Source organism: Hippichthys cyanospilos, chromosome 4, assembly GCF_059441005.1.
Source record: "Hippichthys cyanospilos isolate Australia breed blue-spotted pipefish chromosome 4, RoL_Hcya_1.0, whole genome shotgun sequence".
NCBI classification, from domain to species: Eukaryota; Metazoa; Chordata; class Actinopteri; order Syngnathiformes; family Syngnathidae; genus Hippichthys; species Hippichthys cyanospilos.
Window position 1 is genome coordinate 634,691 of NC_142372.1, and position 16,216 is coordinate 650,906.

Genomic DNA, 16,216 nt, shown 5'->3' on the forward strand with positions numbered 1-16,216 from the left:
CCCATGCTTTTCAAGCTTGCGTAGCGATTTTCAAGCTATGAGGCGCACCGTATTATAAGCCGACAACAAAATTGAGCAGGGAATCTTTTTTTCTTTTGTCATGTTGCAATATCGGATATTTACGCAGAAAGATGGGCTTTGCAACACAGATGGCACGTTTCCAAACAAAAGCAGCACCAAACATATTCAAAACACCCACAATCGCACTCTTAGAATACTGCGCCGACATAACAGTAATGTGGCGAGTAAAATAGTAGTTCAAAATCAATATTTCCATAGGTAATTGTCTCCCTTAATTTACTGCACCCCATTATCCCATTATCGAAAAATCGGAAGTATTAGGCGTAAGGCATGAGCGGCATCTCAAGGCGTTTGACAAATTTTCACCTATATTAGTTCAATGGCATTTCTTTGCTGCCACTAGGTGGCGCTGGCATTACGCTGAAAAAAAAGTGGACTCCTATCAAAAAATGAAATTTTGAGAAGATTGGATGATCGGGGTCTAATTTTCGCAACTTTTACTGTTTTGACAAATTATTGTATTTTTGAGCTGCACTTAAATGTAGGAAGAAAGGATAAACATTTGAAGGAATACATTTTCGATGACGTTTTTAATAGAAACGCAATCGATTTTTCAATAGAAAGTTTCCTAAAAATTAAATCGCCATCATACTCAAAATTCCAAAACTAATGTTAACTATTATACTAATAAGTATCACTAGAGAAATTGAGGCAAATTAAAGGAAAATATATACATATAAAAATAGTATGATATAGTAAAATATTTGAAATATAATAAAATATAAAGTATAAAAGTGATGGTGGGAAGGAAGAGGAAAACTACATTTCAGATTAGCGTGCATAATTACGTCCTTTGATTGCAGGCACACCGACGGCATCGCCGCGCTGCATTCTCAGAACAAACAAAAATGAAAATAAACAAAACATGTTTTGTATTTGGAGTCGAGCAGCGGTGCAAAGAAATGGACTTTATTGAGGAAAACAACGAGAGCAAATACAAAGCACAAAACTGGTCCAAGCTCATCATCACAGATGATTTGTAGAAAACCTTTTACCACTTGATTCTTTTGTTCTCCGTGTCATCTTTTCCTCTCTTTATGTACGCGACCGGGCGGGAAATAAAAAGAATGAGGCGTGCGCCCGAGCAAGTCGAAAGATCGCCAAACAAAAACGAAAAAAGCCAAAACATCTCGCCGGGGCAAAAGTTTTGGGACACTCGAGCCGATAGTGGGGATGGCGCGTGCCGTCGCGTGCCGTCGCGTCCCACTTTTTGGGGGGGAGGGGAGATGTGATCATCCATAACATGGGTGACAAAGGAATGTGCAAACCCTTCTAAAAGGAAACAAAAATGTTACTTGCTGTCATTTTATTGTGTACCGCAGAACACGATGGCTATCCACGCGCCAAAAATGCAATCTCCATCACAACACTGTGAACCGTTGATCGACCACTTTATCTAGCTACGTTAGCTAGCCAGACTGACAGGCAGATATGGATATAGTTGCAAGCTAGCTAGCTAGACCGTGAGTGTAAAAGTCGCGAGCTAGCTAGCGACCTTTAGATAGATTAAAAAGTAGTCGCAAGCTAGCTAGCTAGACACTAGCTACCGACTGAACTTCATATCGAGGAAATACAGTAGCTAGCTAGTTAGTATAAAAAAAAAAAATCAAGCTTGCTAGCTAGATGCCAGGTAGCTTGCAACTTTAGTTACACTATGTAGAGATAGCATCTATATTACAAATCTAGATAGTGCAATTTAGCTAGCCAGTTACATTGTTTAGTCCAGCTAGCTAGACACTAGAGATCCAAGTACCCAAGTAGATAGGTAAATCAGCACGTTAGCCATTTGCTACCTAGCTAGCTGCTTAGCGATCTACATAAAAATGGAGTAGAGAGAGTAGCTATCTAGCTAGCTAGTCGGTGTACATAAAGTAGCAAACTAGCTCGGTCGCTAGAAAGCCGTTAGCCAGGTAGCCAGTATCTAGCCACCTAGCTTGCGACTTTGGCTGAACTAATTACCTTCTAGCTTGCAACTTAATTTACAAAATCTGACTAGCTAGCGTGCTACTTTACTTACACCATACCATGTAACCAGATAGCATCTTCCTATCTGAGCTATCGCGATAGATCTGTGGATGGATCTTCAGTAATACACAGCGTTGTGTTCAATGGAGCAATTTTGGAATTTGAAGAGCGGATTTCCACCCATCTCGTTAGCGGCCATTTTGTCCCGTTGTTGACTGCGAGTCAAGGTCGACCGTCACATGACGGTCGGGTCCCATCATTCATCAGTTTGTTTTCTTAAGTCCACATGCTCAAAATAATCGCCTCACACCTGTTTTCAGCAATTTTACACCTTTTTTTGGACTGAATTTTCTTTTTTGGATAGAAGCATGAAGATGACATGATGACTTTGCGCTCAATGAAGACAATTCCACTGACTGTTTTCACTCTTGCACCATTTGAACATGTTTTTGATTGTTTTCACAAAATGTTTTTTTTGAAGTAATAAAAAAAACCCACACACAATCAAAATACCTTTGCCGTTACCTTCAAATTTTGAGTGTTTACATTTTTTGGGGGAGTTTTAACAATGACCGCTTGGCAATGTCTTTTTTCAAGGTTATTTTTCTTCAGAGAATCCATTTTCAATGTTTTTCTATCTTTATTGTACTTGTATTGGGGACGCAGGTAATTTTGTGTGCTTTTCGTGTCGTCCCGCAAAATTCAATGAATGCATTTCTCAAATGAAATTGTCATTCATGAATTCGAGATTAAATCAATGTTTCATCGTTTGTGCTGTCCATGAATTAAATGACCCGCGTTAAGAAAAAGTCAAGTTTGACAGATAAATTCATAAAACACGTAATTTAAAGAATGACACATTGATGCATTTAACGGGGGGAAACCGAATTGCGACTTGAGTTGGTGACTTCGGGCCCCGGGCGCCCCGCCGTAAGCGCTTTGCGGACCATTATTTACACGAGAAGCGGCGAAGAAGTCTGTGGCTTTTCACATTTTCAGGGGGAACAGAGGGAGGGGGCTTCAGAGGCGGCCGGCCCCGGCCCCGGTCCCGGTCCCGGCCCCGGTCCCGGCCCCGGTCCCGGCCCCGGCCCGCTCGTAGAGGGCCCTCAGCCCGTCGAAGCGCGGCCCCCAGTCGGCCAGCGTCTCCTCCCGGCGCCGGGCGTCGGCCGGCCCGTCGGAGGCGGCCGAGCCCAGGGAGCTGAGCGAGAGCGAGCCGGCCGGCGAGCCGCCGCCCTCGGTGGAGAAGACCCGCAGGGAGTCGAAGGGCCCGGCGTCCGGGTGCCGGTCGGCGTCGCGGATGATCTCGCACAGGTAGCGGGCCAGGTCCTGGCTGGAGAAGGAGAGCGAGCGCCGCCCCCCCGGCCGGCCCGCCTCCGCCGGCGGCGGCGGCACGTCCCGCCGGGGGGGCGGCGTGCCCGACCCGGCCGCCGGCTCCGGCGCGGCCGCCCGCTGGGCCCGGTTGTGGTGGTGGCGCGGCGCCCGCGAACGGCAGTACTGCAGCGACTGGGCCGGGCTGGGCTGCAGGGACTTCTGGAGCTCGGCCATGTCGTACGCGTTCTGGAAACCGAGCAAAAAAAAACAAAAACAAAACGCCGGCTTTTAGCTGGCGCGAGAATCGGGCCCCGGCGTCTCAAAAGAAGATTTCCGACTCCGATTCCGTTTTTTTTTAACTCTCTCTGTCGGCCTTTGAAGTTAAGGTTTCCAAATCGCGGGGCGTATCAAAAATAGGGTTCGGAAGCAGGGTCCGGCTTTCCGCACAGGAATTCAAACTAAAGGTTTCAAAGTGGCTTTTGAAGTCAGGGTTTCAAAAGTAGGCTTTCATTGGGGTACGCGTAGTGCTTGGGACCAGGGTTAGCTTTTCGAAAGGAAGTTACGCTTTCGAACAGGGAAACTTCAAAGAAGGATTGGGCTTTCAAAGCCAGGTTTTTTCTTCTTTCAAAGTAGGGTTTTCAAACTCCAATTAGGTTTTTTTTTTTGTTCATTCAAACTCGGGTTTTGAAGTAGGGATTAGCTTCGGGGTGGGGCTTCAAACTCGGGTCAGGGTTTCAAAGCAGGGTCGGCCTTTCAAAGCGGCCTCGGGTTTCGCATCGGCTTCGTTCTTTCAAAGTAGGGTTTTGAGGCGCGGGTAGGGAAAGCGTTTTCAAAGTCAGGTCGGGGATCCACCTGGTCCTCCTCGCCGCCGCCCTCCTCGTCGTAGTTGAGGACGTTCTCGCGGACGTCCTCCCAGCCGTCGTGGTGGGCCGACACGTGGTACACCGCCTCCTTCAGGCCCTTGTAGCTCCGCCAGCGCGTGTACGCGAAAATGCCCAGCAGCAGCGCTGAAACGTGCACAATTTCATCCTCGCAAATCATTTCCCCCCAAAAAACGACACTCCTTCCTTCAGCTGCTATTCAATCCCCTAACTAAAAAAAAAGCTTTCAAAAAAGATGGTCCAAAACTTTCAATCATATCTGCTGAGACCTGCAGAGACTCTTGGAAAAAAAAAAAGAAAAAGAAAAGACGGGTTTTAGGAGATGACGCCTTTGGGCTATTTATAGCTCCGTAATTTCCTGCGCGATTGTCCTGAACCCATATCATCTTCAATCTGCAACATACGGCCCGCGGGCCAACGTTTTCTCATGCAAAGTATACGAATCATCCGATTTTTTTTCAATAAAGACACGGAATGTTTTACCGTTAAAATACATATACGCACTGTATGTGAGTGCGTGTGTGTCATGAGCGTTTGTGGCGCCGTCTCTCGCCAGCAGCTGACCATCAAATACCTTTGTGCTCATTCGGCCGCATAAACGCTCAAGAGGGCAAAAAAAAAAAAAAAATCAATAGTCATTTCCAGCTGCTGTGGCAGATTTGCTCCATCAAAGTGTTTACACAGCGCAGGAAGATGAAGAAGAGCGGGACGGGACGGGACCGCAAACGCCGGACGGACGGCCCGAACGCTTCGAAAAACAAAAGCGCCATCGAGCAATACAAAAAAAAAAAGAGTCAAGAAATGCAAAGAATATATAAATACAAGTAAAAATTAACACGTTCAAACAAATGAATGAGTAAATAAATACATGGGCAGAAGCTTTAAAAAAACAAGACAAGTGGAAAAGACAAAACAAAATGTTTTCACGAAATGAAAGCTTTCAATTAGCTTCACCGGCAGATTGGCAAGTTTAAAAGCAAAACTAGTGGGAGTGGGAGGGGCGCACCAACACGCGCGTCAGCCATGAGCTTCTGTCAAGACGCACCGTCCGCTTGCATCGATTTCCGACTTGAGCTTGGCAAAAAAAAAAAAAGACTGCACGGCCGACGGGCGTGCGCGCGCGTGAGCAGAGGTCGGGGCCAAGAGCGAGATGGATGCCGCGGGCTCAAAGGGCCGACGGCTCTTTCCGACGCCCTCTTTGTCTCCGCGCGCAGTGGTGGAAAGAAACATTCCGCCTATTTGTTTTTGCGGCCTCCGAGGTCCATTGGCCTCCTCCCTTTTTTTTTTCTTCTCCGGGTTCAACTTTTCATCGCTTTAACTCTTCTTCATCCTCGGGGTCCATACGGACGTCCGGTGGATCCCAATGGACGTTTCTCACTTTTTAGCCTATTTTCTGCGTGACTATAAATAAGATTAGAATCTATAAAAATCATATACGTACGTATACCTAAACCCGGATCCTATTAAGAACAGACAAAAGCAAAGGCGGCTTTTTCATCCTTTTCCAAGCGGCGTCTGCTTCTGCCGCCCCGCCGTGTGATCTGCGAACGTGGCCGACAAGGGCCGGCGGCCCGCGGCACGCCGGCGTCATCCTCGGCGGCCTAGGAAGCGCGAGCGGGGGGCGGGGCGCCGTTCAACGCGCTCGCTACGTGACGACAACAGCAAAATTCCACGCACATTACCCGCAAGGGAAGTCGCGCGGTGTCTCCGTCGGCGGCTCCAGGACATTTTGGAATCGAGAAAACCGAACGAAGCGAACGAGAAAAGGGACGGAGGAGAAATGAGAAAAGAATCCCATTTGAAAGGTCAACGGCGGACGTGTTTGGCGGCGACGGGGGAGCGACGGGGACGCCCGCTTGAAATGACGGCGCGTTATGCAAAAGACGCGCAGCCGTTTTCTAAAAGCGCAGCCCTTTTTACAAGAAAGCCGAGCGCGATTCGCTTTCGAAACGGCATCGCAAAAAGTCGGAGGTCTCCAAAGCTCGAGTCGGAAATCGGGCGCGCGGCCGCACCTTCGCGAGCGGGCAGGCGGAGCAGGAAGCGGCTTACCCAGCAGGGCCATGAAGCAGACGCAGATGGCGAAGAGGGAGCCGAAGCCCAGGCCGGCGCGCTCGCCGTAGACGGCCAGCGCCGTCTCGCACAGGCGCCCCCGGCGGCCGTCGGGGCAATGGCAGGTGAACTTGGAGGGCGACTGCGGCACGCAGGTCCCGCGGCCGCACGGGCGCGTGGCGCACAGCGTGTACGCGCAGGACTTGCTGCTGCCGTTCACGCGGACCATGTGGCCCGGGGGACATCTGCGGGAGCGGGAACAGGCGCCGTGCACAAATCATCCCGGCAAAGTGGCCGCGGCCATTGCTGGCGAGCGGCAGGGCGAAAGTCCGCAACGCCGGAAAAAAAAAGGACGGGAAAGACGACCGCAATCTGCTCTGAAAGCGCGCGCTCCACTCGAACGGGAGGGCGGTCGAAATTGTCGGACCGCTCTGGAACCGAGGGCCGAACCGCGGTCTGCTCCGAGAACGCGAATGCGCCTTCAAACGTTCCGACCATCAAACGGACCGACAATCTCCCGTGCAAAAAAAGCAACCGCGATAAACCGCTCTGGGAGAAAACAAAACGGACAGTAGAGGAAAGAGAAAGCAATCTACTCGAATACAGAACACCAATCTACTCTAAAAGGGCAAAAGAGTTACTACGATTTTTTTTTTATAATAACAATTTACTCATCAAATCGAACAAGTTTTGTATCAGAAACGGCGAGCTATTGGTAGGCAGAAGATCATTCAACTACTCTGGAACCGAACAGCAATCTCCTCTCAGAACACAAACCCAGTTGAAAACACAACGAAGACCGACTATGAAACGGACCCGCGATCTCCTGTGGAGGGGGGGGGGGTCCAACAAGTACTGACTCTGGAGGAGAAAAAAAAGAACTCCCGTCAATCTCTTGCAAGGGACTTGAGCAGAGGCCATTGCCGGCAAGTAAAGACAAACCCTGACAGAAAACAGCAAAAGGCAGCAGCCACTGCCAATCATCCGCCGCAGTGTCTGTCGTCACTAATGACATCCCGCCGCAAACGCTCGCCGGCGGGAAAACGCCAAAATGTTTTATGCGTGCAAATAAGTCTGCCCGGAAACGTTTTTTTTTTTCCCTTTAAAAAAAAGGGTGAAAAGAAAGAAAAATAAAAGTGTCGGATTTAAATGGAGTCGTCTGCCGCTCCCGGCGTCATTAGCAGATTTTATCAGTGACACGGAACGCTTTACGGCCTCGTTATGGCGTTGAGGAAAAAAGGCAGACGATGCGCTTAAGGACTCCTACGCTTGCTTTTTTTTTTTCAATTTTCATCAAGTGCTGTTTTGCAGGAGAAATATCAAGAAAAAAAAGTTGGCGTAAGGTGTTTATTTTGAGAGTAAACATCCTGGCGTAAAGAGAACAGTCACAACCGTGTGTGTGTGTGTGTGTGTGTGTGTTTTCTTTCCAGTTTGCGTAGAAAAGCTGTCATCCGTTTCAAACGGCAGAAAAGAAAAGGGAAAAATAATCATAACCAAGCCTTATGTTTTATGTTCAAAATAAAACTATGTTATTTGCCTCGGCTTAGCGGGTAAATCACACTTTTACGATGGCCGTCTTTTTTTTAAAACATTATTTAAAAGTACAATTTTTCACCAAATTAGGGAAGGAAATGGATTTTTTGGGGATGAGTGAGTATAGCTTCGTGCGGAGATTCTCGGCCTTCCGATGGAATTGAATGAGTTAAAAAGGCTCAATTCTGCAGAAGGCAAACCGCTTCATGTTCCAAACGGTTTGCTCTTACTTAGAAAAGGAAAAGCTATTTCGGTGCTGCCTTAATGGACCCATTTTGTCTTTTTTTGAGCGAAACGCTGGCCATCCGGCTACGGGGCGGCCGCTAAAGCAAAGCGAGCGCTTGGCGCCGCCGCTTCATCTCGCCCGGCGCGGGTCAAGACGCAGACGGGACGGGAGTCGCGGAGGAGTGGGATGAAAAGGCGCGACCAAGGAGGCCGGAGGCGGGAAAAAGACGCGCGGGAGCGGATCACACGGCGGGCGCGTTAAAAGCAAAGAGGCGGAAACGTTGCTCATTAGCCCTCGTGGCCTGCGGGCGGCTCGGGCCGCCGCGTCTTTGAAGAGAGCGGACGGGGGGGGGGGCGGCGGGGACGCGGGGGAAGGAGGGAAGGACAGGAGAGGAAGCGGAAGGCCGGGAGACGACCCGGAGAACGGGCGAGGGAGACGACGCGGCGGCGCGCTAGCTCGGGCCCACCTGCATTCGTGCACTCGCCACAGGTCCACGCAGGTGAAGGGCGGGCTGCACCGGTTCCTCCTGCACGAGTCGGACGGGCAGCCCGGAGACACGCCTTGAGCGCTGATCTGAGACACGCCGTCCCGCGCGCTCCGCCCGTCCATCGGCAGGTGGCGACCGTTCAGGCGGAGGTCCCTCATGCAGCCTGCGGGGGGCGCAAACAAAACATTCAACTTCTTTCATTTCTTAATACTAAAATGTCAGAATTCATTATGGCGGTCCTTGTCAAAGACTGTCTGGTGTAATTACACGTGTGGCACCGGGCGGTGCGGTGGCGCTCCAAAAATAGATCAAATAGATACTCTTTTTAAGTCAATAAAACGATATATTTGAAGGTTTTTGCTTGCAATTTGATTCAGAAATTGAAGTTTGAATTATAATTCTATTTTTTTTCTTTAATCGGTCTTGGCATTGATCTCACGTGCAGAGTTAATCTTTTGTCTTCCTTCCTTGTGTGTTATTTATCAAATGTTGCGGGTCGACTCAACCTGACGTCATCTGCACTCTTCCCACTGACTCATCGGATTGTTTTGTTGACATTCCCTTGGGCGCGGCTCCATCTAGTGGATGCATAACGCAACCCCGGCTACTTCTGTAGCTTCTATTCTATGCGTCTTATAATGCGGTGAGCCCTACATGTGAAAACCTTTTCAAATGGGCCATTCTTTGAATGTGCGCCTCATCAGGCGCTTATACAGAGCAAAAACCGTGAGCTGAAATACAAAAGGGATGATAAAAGGGATGCCATTTTAGGTATGATTATATCATGTTCATAGTTTCATAGTAACTGCAGTGGGGGGGGGGGGGGGGGGGGGGGGGGGGGCATGAAGTGTTTTTTATTTCCTTGAGGGGCTTTGCGAAAAATCAATGAGACGCACTGGACTAGGAGAATAAGAAAGCGGCCTCCTGTTTTTGTGTTTTTTCTGACTGTTCTTCTGCAGCTAAAACAGACGTCGAAGCGTTGGCGCCGAGAAAAGGCAAATGTAAACAAAGTCGTCACAGCAGACCGCTCAAAGCTGCGGAGGAAACTGCGTGTGAAATTTGTCAGCCGGGTGCATCGCACGCGCACTTTTCCGGAATAACAGCAGAGCCGCCCGTTTCCAGCAAGCGGCATTTGCAAATGCAGTTTTTATCTCCGGCGGAAACCAATCAGACAAGACGGGATCTGCCGTCCATTTGTTTTTGTTTTTTTTCTGCAGCTTCAAGACTAACACGTCCAAAGTTAGCATTTAGCATTTCAAGGATGAAAGGCAGCTGCAGAGGTTGCTTTTTTTTTTTTTTTTTCCTTTCCCCCCCGGACAACATGCCCATGTTTTCCTCACTTTTTTTGCTGGTAAACACGCATAGATGAGATCGGACTTCAATATTTTCCATTTATAATTCAATAGACGGCGAAGATGCAGCAGGAGACGTCTTAAATGCGTTTCTCGCAAAGTATGGGAGAAATTGCACGCGGCAAACAAGAAGGGAATACGGAAAAAAAGAAGATGTTTTGAGCTGACCGCAAACAGACATTTGGCACTGCACGCTTCAATTACCGTCACGTCCAAAACATAAGACACCCCAAAAACGGAGAGCTGAAAGTGCGAGTGCATCCTATAAACGATAACTTGAAGGTTACACCGGCGAGGCGTTCACTGACCTCGCGTGAAATCTGAAACACGCTTAACTCGCAACAAATATATCATTTACGGATATGAACAGATGAAAGTTGGGTAATTATTGTAACTGAGAATACGGCCGATATAAAACTCAACTGTGCGTCAAAAGTGGGCACTGGACGGATCAATCTTCCTTGAAAGGTGTCCAAAAAAAAATCGAATCTTAAAAGTTACCATCTAGAGGAGGCACCCATACCTTTGTCTTTGTTTTTGTGTCAAAAAAGCGCGTGCTATATTTGCGGGATTACGGTAGGTACAAGAGCGAGCGAGGAGCGGTCGCTGGAGCCGACGGGCCTGCAATTAGTCAAAAGGGGCGAGGGAGCCAGCGAGGGAGCCAGCGGAGGTCTCCGCGGCCGCGACTCACCCTGGAAGCTCTTGTTGAGGGCGGAGGGGAAGACGTTGGCCAGCACGACCAGCGCGGGGTCCGCCACGATCTCCCGGCTGCGTCCCGGCGCCCCCGTGGCCTCGCGCCGCCCGCCGCCGCCGTCCAGCCGCAGCGTCACCTCGTTGTCGTGGCGCTCCAGCGACACCTGGTGCCACTCGCCGTTGTCCAGCCGGTACGCCGGCACGCTCAGGTTGTGCTCGCCGTCGCCCAGGTTGTAGGTGACGCCCAGCAGGCCCTGGCAAATCTGATTGGGCCACACGGGGGGGGGGGGGGGGGGGGGGGGGGGGGGGAGCCCTTTCTTGAGAGCCTTTTTTGGAACGCCGAGTCCGTCGCCCCGATTCGAGGCCCCCATCCAGTTCCGTCCCGAATACCGAGACGACCCTGACTGGAATCTGTGATTTCAAACCGCAACCTGCATTTGAAAGCCGAGTCCAAGCTATTATTGTGAAATCCTAATTTGAAGCCCGTCTTGAAAGGCCAGCTCGGCCCCGAATGCCGAGCTAGTCTGAAACGAACCCAAACCCTGAGGAACAAAACCTTAACCCTTATTCGAAAGCCGGGCTTCAACCCTCAAAATGTCTTTCCGGCCTGATTTGAAGCCCTCATCGGAGCGACGCCTCGTGTTCCGATTCATTTGCTCTTAGTTTGAAAAGAGAAGGCGCCGTTCCTGTCAGCGCACGAAGCCCGCCTTCGCACGGCCCCGCTCGACAACCGTGGCGTATAACTTGAGACGAGCGCTTTGCGGCGCGGCGCGGCGGACACAAACATTTGTTTCTCCTCGGCGCGCTGACATCTTCGTAAAGCGTGCTCGCGCGCGCGCGGATGCATGAAAAGGCGCCTGTCGGCTTGCGTTTTCAGAAGAAGAAAAAAAAACGACAGGAAAGAAGAGCAGTCACTTTTTGAGGGCTGAAGTGTGAACGCTCGTCCTCATTTCAAAGCGCTTCCTCCGAGTGCCCCATTGTGCATAATTTCCTTGCCTCGGTCTCTTTCCGCATCGCGCGCGCAAACGTGCGGGCGGATGACAGACGAGCCAGAAGAGACGAGTGGGCGAACGAGGCGCGCGGACCGGACGGCGATGCGGCGCACCAAGCGCCAATTTCAAACGAAATCAAACAACTCCGTCGCCGTGTCGATTCTTCAATTTCCACATCTGCGTTTCGGTTCAGAATATATTTTTTTACAATTACGATTTTTATAACGGCCCGTTTGAAATGTTGATATGCTATGCAAGTGCGCCATATTTATGAAAACACCTTGAAAATAGGCCATTCAATGAAGGTGCGCCTCACGGTGCGGAGAAGACAGTATTCACATCCGCACTGAAATTGCTGTTTTCAAGGTCGTTATTGTTAGCCAAAGAGACTAAAAAAACGAGATTCTTTTGAAAACAAGAACTCAAACTACATTCTTGTGACTAGAGCTAAAACCAACTGTATTACATTCCCTTTAGCGCAGCTCCATCTAGTGGATGGATAATGAAACCGCAGCCAGTACTGCAGCTTCTATTCTATGCGCCTTCTAACGCGGCGCGCCGCATACACTGGTACCGTTACTTACAAATGCCTCTTTTTACGAAAAATTCAGGTCATGAAAATATTGTCTTTACAAAGGAGACAGAATTCAAGGTACGAAAGACAACATATGAGACACCGGCCCTCGCGCCAACATGACTCTCACGTCATACGTTAGCACATCCCGTCGTGTCTACCGTATTGGGTACAGTTTGTGATGCGTTTTTATCATTTGTTAACGTGACGACACGGATTTTTGCATTTTCATCTTTACTCCACAACTATTTATTACTTTCGTAAGTAGAGGTGCCAATGTATATGAAAACCCTCAAAGTGCGCCTTCTAATCAATCCGGTGCGCCTTATAGTGCGGAAAACCCGGTAGTTCGGTATGGGTTTGCATGGATGAGGGTTAGGGTTTCAAATGACGGTTTCAAGGGTTTATAAATAGGAGGTGGAGGTTTTGAAGGCCTTTCAAATGCGTTCCAAGTCAAGGCGGGCAAGATTTCAGGACCGGGCGGCTCCCTCCGTTAGTCTCCTTCCCGCCCGTCCTTCCGTCTCCCTTACCGCTGGCGGTCTCAGTCACTCGGTCCCAAAGTCTCGGAGCGGCTGGTTTCCGGGCTCGGCCGCGAACTAATTCATTCTACGTAGGATCCGCCGGGCCTCTGCTTTTAAGCACCTGATTTTAGCCCCAATTAAAAGCCGGCGGAGCGCGAGCTGGACTCCCGCCGGCTTCCTCCCCTGGCGCGCTGGCGTGTTTGCTTCTCATCTCGGAGGGGGCGGGAAGGAAGGTAGGCTTCGTTTGAGTAAACAGTCCCGCCGCGGGGCCGCGTCAACCTAAATAGAGAGCCGCTTCATAACACGGCGCCCGGCCAGGGTCGGGGTCGCTTTCAAATTCCCGCCGTTGCCGAACGGCGTCGCGGCGGCCCTCCGGCCGGCTGGGGGTTCGGAGCCATCTTACTGTGAGCGCAACTGTGGAATGCGACTTTTGGCCAAAGGCTCCCCCGCTATTGCCCGGTATCCGAATAAAACCTTAACCTGACTTCGACTGTTAAGGAGACGTTCTTACCTCCAGTCTGATGTACTCGCTCTGCTCTCTGGAGCTCAGGCTGAGTATGGTGCCGCTGTGCTTGCGGGTTCGAAGCAGGACCTGCGCCGCCGTCCTCCGGGCCGGCAACGGCGAGGCCAGCCGGTAGCGCACGTGGCTGTGCCCGTCGAAGGAGTACTCGGGAACCTCTGCGAGACGAACCGCGGGTTAGCAAACGCAAAGAGCGCGGGGACGGAGATGTTTCGGATGTTGCTGATGAGGATTCTGGTCTCGGATCGCGCAACGCCCGTCTCTCATCTCAAAATCGCGCACTTCCACTTCCTCTTTCATTCCGGCACGCTTAAGAGGCCAAGGCATCCTGCCGGGAGGCAAGATCGCACACTTGGTGGTTTGTTTTTGTCTGCCGCCGCTTCATCTAAAAATGACTTTTTGCTTTTTTAACCTCTGCCAAGGGCAAAAGCAAGCGGAAAGAGGTTATGTGCTTTATTTTTTCCCCCGCCTGAAACCTGCCGCTTTTGTAACCAACAACAACAACAAAAAATACTTTTTGCAAACTCTCCTCACCTTATTCAAGCTAACTGCTACATACATAATAAAATAAGAGACACAGCCTTGTATGTCTCGTATATCTAGTTCAAGGTGTAAAAGAATGACAACATATCGCCGGTAAACAAAAAATGCTAGCATCGTGCAGCTCTGGCGTGCTAACAAGTTTAGCTAGCAAAATTTTGTGTTTGACACAATCAAATGAAAGATAGTGCCAAAAAAATAAAAGACGCAGGCTTGAGATGAAGCCATGTGGCAAGTTCGTCAACCTCAAAGCGTAGGAGAACAACTTCCGCTTCTGAACGATCGCAGATGGGACGAGAGTGTCATCGGCAATCATGTCCACCGGGCTACGCCTTTAATTGGGGTATTAAAAAACATCTACAGTATCTTGCATTTCCCGGCCAAGAGCCAAACAGAGAAAGCGCGCAAATTTGTTGCGCTGGTTACTTGAAAGAGCGAGCTCCTCGCAGCGAAAACGCAGACTAACAACAGGGTTAGTCTGGAACCGCCAAAGCATTTCGATGTCGCCCGTTTGTCATTTTCTTTGATTTGCACACGTTTGTTTCGCCCCCTTTGGAGTTGTCGCGCTGCGGACGCGTTCCCTTTGTTTCGGACGTAACGCCCGGCGCGCGTGATTTAGCGAGCGAGCGTTCGTCTGGCCGCCGGTCGTCGCGGGCTCCTCCGCCAGCCTTTTGTTTCCTCGCGCACCCATAACTTCCTAGGCCCCGTCGTCGACGGCGGGCGCGCTGGATTGGGCCCTCGAGGCGAGCGCGTCCCTCCCTCGGGGTCGGGCGCCGAGGCGGCCACTCACCCTCTTCGCATTGCCGGCCGCCGTATCCGGGCACGCACTGGCAGCTGAAGGAGCCCCACTCGCCACGGCAGTGCCCGCGGCGTCCGCACGACGGGTAGCCCATGTTGACGCAGCCGCCGTCGGTGGTCCGGCAGCCCGGCGAGCTGGACTGCGACTCGGCCGGGGAGCTCAGATCGTACAGCTGCGGGACACGGACGGCGGGCGCAAAGAAAGAGGGGAAGTGAGACGTCTCTGATCTCCCCGCGTTTGGAGAAGCTACTCCAAACTCCGACGGGATGATGAGAGGTCCGAGGGAAAGCCTTTAAAGCCGCGCTCCTTGAAGAACTCCCCAGTTCGACGATTCCGTCGCCGAACTTCACTTCAAGACTCCAAACTCCCGAGTGGCTCAAGTTGGGAAGAGAGATCTTACCAAGAACTCCTCTAATCAGTTTTCGCGTGACTCTATGGGCGCGCGCGACCACTGCCTGGCAGTGGTAGATCCTGTGTCGGAATCTCATTTTCCAGTGTCTCGAATCGGCCTCTAAAGCCTCAAAGACACGGCGTTAAGCCGGTCTCCACCCAAGACAATCGCGCTGCGGCATTAGAGTAAATCCCTCAAAGATTTTGTTTCGGTGTTCTTTTCGTGACTTTTTGCCTCAATTTCCACGAGTCTTGGTCTAAACTCAGTCCCGACCCCGCGCAACCTTGGCTCAAAGTTTTTGTTTCGACTTTCTAGATTTGTTGACGTAAAGGCCTCCATCCCCCTGAGTCCTGGTGAACTCAGTCTCCACTTGACCTAATGAGTCAGCTCCTGAAAGTTTAGGTCTTGACCGTCATATTCTCTCACAGTTCGGGTCTCGACTGTCACATTGTCTCAAAGTTGAGGTTTTAAATAGGTCGCAACCATTCGATGCCATTGCCTCTAAGTCACGCTCTGGCCCAGGGGTGGGTGGGCAAGCTTTAACGTTCTGACCCGGTTTCCATGGATAAGACATATTGGACGCAATCGGTTGGGCGTCAGCAGTAGCGCCGCCCCAAAACATCAACATATGGATAGATTGCGGTCCCAAGTGACGCAATATGACATTTCGTTTCCAATATACGGCATATCGGTTTTTTATTTTTCTAATCTTTGGTTTTTTTACAGCAATCCGCTCCGGAGTGCCTTTCATATCATGATTTTTGTCATATTACGAATGGCGTTTTACGTGTTAATCATTCCACGTGCTTCAAACCCTGTACGGGAGCAACTGCATCTCCAGGTTTCGCTCCCGATCGTCGACCCGCGTTCCGAGTTCAGTTTTGGTCCCGGCTCGGTGTCGGAGGCCCAGTCCTCTCACAGTTTTAAGTCAGTCCTGGATTGCAATCAGTTTTCTACCGTACAAAAGCCTGGTCGTCGGTCTCGAAGACAACCGCGCGTTTCAGGCATGAAAGGACTGGCGGGAGGACACCTTTCCGATCACGGCCTTGACTGGTTCTGGGTTCCGACTCGGCCCCGACTCATAAATTGTCTCACTGGTCGAGACGGCCGAGGGTCCGGGCCCCTTAAAGTCCCGTTCTCTGGACTCGGTTTTGCACGGCAATAGACAGCATCCGGTGCGTGGGAGTGAGCCTACGCCGGCGAGAGTGCAGACGGAGCTTATTAAAAGTCAGACGACTGAGGCATCGATCTTGTTTACACTAAGTCGTACATTACGGCCGCTTTCTATACTTTACGTTGCT

At 50.5% G+C, this 16,216-nt stretch overlaps 1 protein-coding gene across 1 annotated transcript in view; it reads right to left on the reverse strand.

The window, feature by feature from the left end:
* Window positions 1-969: 969 nt before the first annotated feature.
* LOC148424178 (neural-cadherin) overlaps window positions 970-16,216 on the reverse strand; it is a 142,304-nt gene continuing 127,057 nt past the window's right edge. Inside the window, exons 32-38 of the mRNA XM_088412613.1 lie at window positions 14,516-14,696; window positions 13,177-13,343; window positions 10,577-10,841; window positions 8,513-8,696; window positions 6,288-6,532; window positions 4,210-4,364; window positions 970-3,603 (exon numbers count right to left, since the gene is read on the reverse strand). Coding sequence (XP_088268739.1) covers window positions 3,067-3,603; window positions 4,210-4,364; window positions 6,288-6,532; window positions 8,513-8,696; window positions 10,577-10,841; window positions 13,177-13,343; window positions 14,516-14,696 — 1,734 coding nt within the window. The 3' untranslated portion in view covers window positions 970-3,066. The remainder of the gene's footprint in view (window positions 3,604-4,209; window positions 4,365-6,287; window positions 6,533-8,512; window positions 8,697-10,576; window positions 10,842-13,176; window positions 13,344-14,515; window positions 14,697-16,216) is intronic.